Source organism: Mixophyes fleayi, chromosome 6 (genome assembly GCF_038048845.1).
Source record: "Mixophyes fleayi isolate aMixFle1 chromosome 6, aMixFle1.hap1, whole genome shotgun sequence".
In the NCBI taxonomy this organism is placed as follows: domain Eukaryota; kingdom Metazoa; phylum Chordata; class Amphibia; order Anura; family Limnodynastidae; genus Mixophyes; species Mixophyes fleayi.
In genome coordinates, this window is record NC_134407.1 from 169,343,403 (window position 1) to 169,349,411 (window position 6,009).

The window sequence follows — 6,009 nt, forward strand, 5'->3', positions numbered from 1 at the left end:
ACATAGTTTTTTTCTCACCAGTAATATCATAAGTGTTTACCTCCTAGCGTTTTTGTGTTTCTTTGGCTGTTTCATTTTTTGCTAGAAAACATGCTTTACCCTTAGTATATTTTGTATTATTTTATACTGAATACATAGAACTCTATAACAAAGGGGTTGAAATTAAACACAACAAGCGTTTTTCTATAGGCAGAAATATTTTTTTATCAGATTCAGAAAGTTATTAAACAAACTTTCGGCAGAACATGAAAATAAGAAAATCAGGTCACTTTGGAAGCGCAATCAGGTTCAGATTCAGATTAGTAACATAGGAAACACAGGAAAATATATCTTCACTCCAAATTTTGGTGACATCACAGATTGGTCTTAACACTTGTTCTGGTGAACTTGCCCAGTGTTGTGTGGAGCTTTCACACTGTGCTCAGTTTCTGAAACAAAAACATTGGGTAAAACTTACTGAATTTCATTTAAATTAATTTTATCTGCTTAGGATTTTTGTAGATAAAGATTCAACAAAATGATGCAAATGTTGCCATGTATAGTTGGTTAAGGACTATTTTTCTGATGGCTCTGTAAATTAAATAAAACCTTGCCACTACTTTTTGTGCTGATTTAATCCCTCCTTTAAATTGAATTAGGATTATTTAAATATTTTACCTTACAGTGCTACTTACAACAACAATAAATCCATATGCCTGCAGTAGTAGCATTTTCAATAAATAAAAAGGTTGGACCAAGCTTATTGGTGGCACATTACCACCTATATTTTCCATTTACTACCAAATATAAATAAAAGTAGATGAAATAATCACAATATGAAAATCTTATAGAATAGTATTCACTATTACATTTTCTTAAAATTTTCCCCTCCAATAAAATAATCATTTGTGAAGCTTCTTTATCATAAAGCTGAATTATATTAAATTTGCAGATGTCCCTGCCTGTCATCTATCCACTTGTACCAAGTTATTTAGCTATGGTTTTAATGTGCTTACCAATTATGGTGTGGAGGACAGGAACACTGCAGAGAAAAAAAAATACATATGAAAAATAAATATAATTAAAGTAAAATGATCATTTCAACAATCATACTGTGGTTTGTGCATATGAATAATCTGTGTGTGGATTTAAATCAATTTGCAACATGCATACAGTACTGATCACACATTGTCACATAAATTACAGTGATTTCTGTTGTTCTGACTACACAATGGCTATATTTGTTTATTGTATAATAACTACTATTTTACATACTGGATGTCATGTCCCTCTATAATACGCTTGTATGTAGCAATTTCCATCTCCAGGTGATTCTTCTGGTCCATGAGAATCTTGTATTCAGCATTATGTTGTTTCAGGTCACATCGTATCTGTGCTAGTTCAGACTCAAAATTGTTGATCAGACATTGTATCTGGTCAAGCTGGAAACTGAAACTAGCTGCAGTCTCAGCCAGGGAATGTTCCAGAGCTGATTTCTGAAAAATAAACATGTTTATTTATAGCTGTAATCATTAAACATTAACTCAATCACTTTCCTTTTCTACAGTCAAATGATTCTGTCATGGTCTTAAGATGTTGTCAGATCATGTGGTAGACTTCAACAAAATTAGGCCACCACTGCAGCTTATATAATCAATCAGAAAACCATTTGGTGGAATCAAAGTCTGTGGTAAAAGGATCAAAAATTAGAGGACAGGAAGGAAAGTCCAATAATTTGATGATGAACTTCAGTAAATGGAAGGCATTATGAGCCAACCTGAACAAGGGATTCTCTGTAGCCATGTCATATCTGGGGGTATATTTACTAAACTGCGGGTTGGAAAAAGTGGAGATGTTGCCTATAGCGACCAATCAGATTCTAGTTATCATTTATGTAGTAGATTCTACAAAATGACAGATAGAATCTGATTGGTTGCTTTAGGCAACATCTTCACTTTTTCAAACCCACAGTTTAGTAAATATACCCCCTGGTTGTTAATCTTGAATTGTGAACCCCCAACTGTTTGGCCAAAATGTGTGTGGACATGTCTGCCATGTAGCTATCAATATGGCTAAATTTACCAAAACCCAGTGGTCAAAGTGGGATTGTATACAGTGATATGCCATACCGCCACATCTTCTACTGCCTTCATTGTAAAACTATAAAAATTCCATTGACTTATTTTCCCATTACATTTTTCACACCGCCACTTCTAAATTTCCACTTCGATCACTGACTATACCCACATAAAATGAGGTATAATAATTGATATCATACCATGCTTAATCCACTGTGAAGCTCAATTTCCAAAGTCTGAACAGTGCGCTTCAATTCAATAAGGTTGGTATTAACTGACTGCAACTGTTCTTCGCCAAAAACCATTTCATTGTTTAGTTCTTCAGTCTGAAAAGATAACAATAAAGCACAATACAAACATGAGGCAATGTTGCATCAATGAGCCATTATTACTGCCTTAAATAAAATGTCTTGAGTTTCAGTGGGAATATATCCACAAGCAGTTAGATGGCAATGTCTTATATACTGTATGTTTGTTTAGCTTATTGTATTGAAGTATCTATAGAGAAAATACTGTGTATATCTGGTTGTGTTTTTACATCAACATATCTTGCATTTTTTTAACTGAGCACTGGTCCATAGAATGAATAAAACAAGGGTGAAATGGCTCATGCAGGAAGGCACGATATGCTATGTGTTTATTAGAAGTAGCATTCTGTAAAATCAATTAGATAGGATTACCCTTGCAAGGAAGATCTCCTCAACTTCTCGCAGATTTCTGTCCATCAGCTTTTCATACTGCTGGCGGATGTCAGACAAGACACTGTTTAGATCCACAGATGGAGCTGCATCCACTTCAACACTGACTCTGGCACCCAGCTGACAGCGCAGACAGTTCACCTCCTGTATTAACAAACAAAGTCATTCAATGTTCTCATAGTTGACCCTATTTCACAAAACTTGTGGCTCTACTCATTACCTCCTCGTGGGCCTTCTCCAGTTCTTGTAGCTCATCTTGAAGACTCTGAACAGATATTTCTAGGTCACATATTTCCATGTTCATTCTTTCCATGACTCTACGAAGACTATTGATATCAGCTTCAATGCTACTTCTCAGCCTCCTCTCAATCTCAAATCTAAAAGGATGGAAAATGTACCAAGCAATGAACTTTTGCAGAGTAAAACATCAGATACATGAATTATTAAATCACTTCATGCATCTGATGTATTTTTTTACTGAGGATAAGCTATAAATTATAACTGTAGCATATATTTTTATTATTAGTTCTCAGTTTTTAAAATGTACCAATATTACATCTGAAGTTTCTGAAGAAACCAAAACACAATTTAAATAATGTAAATTCTAAGAATTTTCTATGCAACTTTTTTTTAAATAACGTGTTACTTATATATGTTAGCAAAGCTTGAATACATTAGAATAACATGCATCTTAATTATCTATGGTTTGTAACTTACTTACTTGTTTCCAATGTCATCAGCAGCCATTTTGGCGTTGTCCATGTCCAAGAACACTTTTGCATTTTCTACATACATTTTACGGATCTAAAAATACACAATATTTACTGTTATTAGCAGTTATGTACTAAACAAAGCTGAACACTATATTATATGGTGATCCTTTTTTATTCGGACTAACAGTCAATTTTTTAACTGTTTCAAGACAGAGATAACTCTCTCTTGCTCTGGTCAGATATTACCAAAAAATTAAATGTTTTAATCATACCAAGAACTGAACCTATGTGGGTTTTCCACAAACATGGCCTGACTCTTGACGCTTTGGGAACTGACTACAGATATAGCGGGCCTGTTTCATTATGGATCTTAACTTAAGAAACTTCTTATTTAAGTCTACTGGACAAAACCATGTTACACTGCAGGGGGTGCAAATTAGTATTCTGTTTTGCACATAAGTAAATACTGACTATTTTTTCATGTAGCACACAAATATCAACTTTAAATTTCAGTGTACAAATAAGATATCAAGTATTTGTGTGCTACATGAAAAAACAGTCTTATATGCAAAATAGAATATTAATTTGCACCCCTTGCATTGTAACATGGTTTTGTCCAGGAGACTTAAATAAGAAGTTTCCTAAATTAAGATCCTTAATTAATCAGGCCCAGCATCTGAAAAGAATGCACAACAAACATACAGGATTGGAATTATGAAAAACAATAATAGCCAATCAGATCATTTCTTTAATTTTCTAAATAGAACAGAATTTGTTTTGTATCTGCTCAATTTGCAGATAGCACCACAGAACAAGCATGTGTGAAAGGGCCCTTAATATAATGGAACATCAACCTGCATGTTGGCTTTCTAAAACATCTATTAAAAGATATACGTAAACAGTAGTGGATTAACAGTCATTTAAAGATTATGCCTGATTTATAACAGAATGTAATTATTATAAATGAGCCTCCTGGAGATTAGGGTAAATACATAGAAAGCTGTAAAGCTTATTTAGTCTGTTTTTTAATTTGAGAAGTAAACATGTATTTTTCAGGACCACAATTAACTAAATCAGTGCCTATTATCATGAATGTAAATGACAATTGGCACTGTAAGTAATAAGATGTATTAAAGATATTTTAGGATACTAAGTATGATAAATATCCATATTTAAATTTACATGGTTGTTGTATGAAATGTAGAATAATGATAGAATATTTATTAAACCTAAAACACCTGCTGCCTTATATAAAAAAAACTCTTACTAACATTCCCAGAGATTTAGGTAAAAGTTACCATACCTTTACAGAATTTGAGATATTTTACATGGTGATAACACTTGTTATGTAGCTGAGAACTAACTAATGTTCTACATTATAAGCCCCTTCAACTTGGGACACTGGGCTGTGTCCCTCACTGAGATTACTGACTATGGGAGAGGAAAACAGTCACAACTGTTTCTTGGGTATCTTTGTTAATGATAAGTTACTGTAATTGTACATATATATGAATGTTATAAATAATTATGTTAGGTAGAAGAATATTAGGTTTAGTGGTCCTTTATACTTTATTTTATCCTACAGTCTACAATCAGATAACAAGCTTGGCAAAACTTCCAAAGATTTTCCATCTTCCTTTATCTATCTAGATGTATTGTCTGTAGTTACCTGATTTTGGACCTCCTGCATGGTCCTGAAGTAGTTGCTGACATCAGGGAGGCCATTGGGTTGGTTTAGTTCATACCACTCTTGGATGTTTCTCTCAAGGTGACCATTCTCTTGTTTCAGGGAAGAGACTTTTTGCATGTATGAAGCCATTCGGTTATTCAGTAGCTGCATTGTTTCTTTCTCATTAAAGCAGAAAAGGCCATCAGTCTTCAAAGCTCCATGAAGTCCATGACTATAGCCATGTACAGTTCCAGAGCTGCATCCACAAGAAAAATGTCTGGAGATGCTAATCCCTTTTCCACCTGATCCTCCATGGACACTGGGAGCTCTGAAGCGACCTCCATGATGGACCTGATGACTTTCTGCATGGTGGGAAATAATGGTTCCTGTTGGATGTACAGGACTGTTGTGATTAGGTGTTTGCCAACTTCCTTTGATTGATCCAGATTGATCCTGCTTGATGCTTTGGCTCATTGTGATAGCAAAATGGGATCTAGATGGATAGAAACGTTACACTGCAGCTTGAGCTTGGAAGTACAAGTGATCTTTGTTGGTGGATCACCTTTTATAAAGCATAAGAGGCATGTAGAATGCTTTAAAAGGCTTCCAATTGGGTGGGAATACAGCTGCACAGTCACTGATGACTACAGTTATTCATTCAAACAGTGCACTATATCACACCCTGAATATGTGACTGACAAATTGTGGTAGTCACTGAAACTATAGAACATACCACACAGTACATGTCTCAGGCAGAGTATTAAATTGACTTTTAATTTACACGTCCTCCTCATGATTGTATATGTTTGGAGGAAACTAATTAGCGTATGAGATCAATGTTATCCTGTGAATATATTGACTTATTTATTTTA

General features: G+C 34.4%; 1 protein-coding gene across 1 annotated transcript; it reads right to left on the reverse strand.

The window, feature by feature from the left end:
* Positions 1-254: 254 nt before the first annotated feature.
* LOC142095398 (keratin, type I cytoskeletal 19-like) lies at positions 255-5,611 on the reverse strand. The gene is made up of 8 exons (XM_075178348.1): positions 5,138-5,611; positions 3,477-3,559; positions 2,976-3,132; positions 2,738-2,899; positions 2,258-2,383; positions 1,255-1,475; positions 996-1,021; positions 255-428 (listed from the first exon to the last, which is right to left on the reverse strand). The coding sequence occupies exons 1-8, from the start codon at positions 5,609-5,611 to the stop codon at positions 367-369; spliced, it is 1,311 nt and encodes a 436-aa protein (XP_075034449.1). The 3' UTR covers positions 255-366.
* Positions 5,612-6,009: the final 398 nt, after the last annotated feature.

Excerpts from the sequence above, each read along its gene's own strand:
- LOC142095398 (XM_075178348.1), bottom strand. The coding sequence starts at position 5,611 with ATGAGCCAAAGCATCAAGCAGGATCAATCTGGATCAATCAAAGGAAGT. Across the intron at positions 3,560-5,137 it reads TGCAGGAGGTCCAAAATCAG|ATCCGTAAAATGTATGTAGA; the intron begins GTAACTACAGAC and ends GTGTATTTTTAG. Across the intron at positions 1,022-1,254 it reads ATAGAGGGACATGACATCCA|TGTTCCTGTCCTCCACACCA; the intron begins GTATGTAAAATA and ends TTTTCTCTGCAG.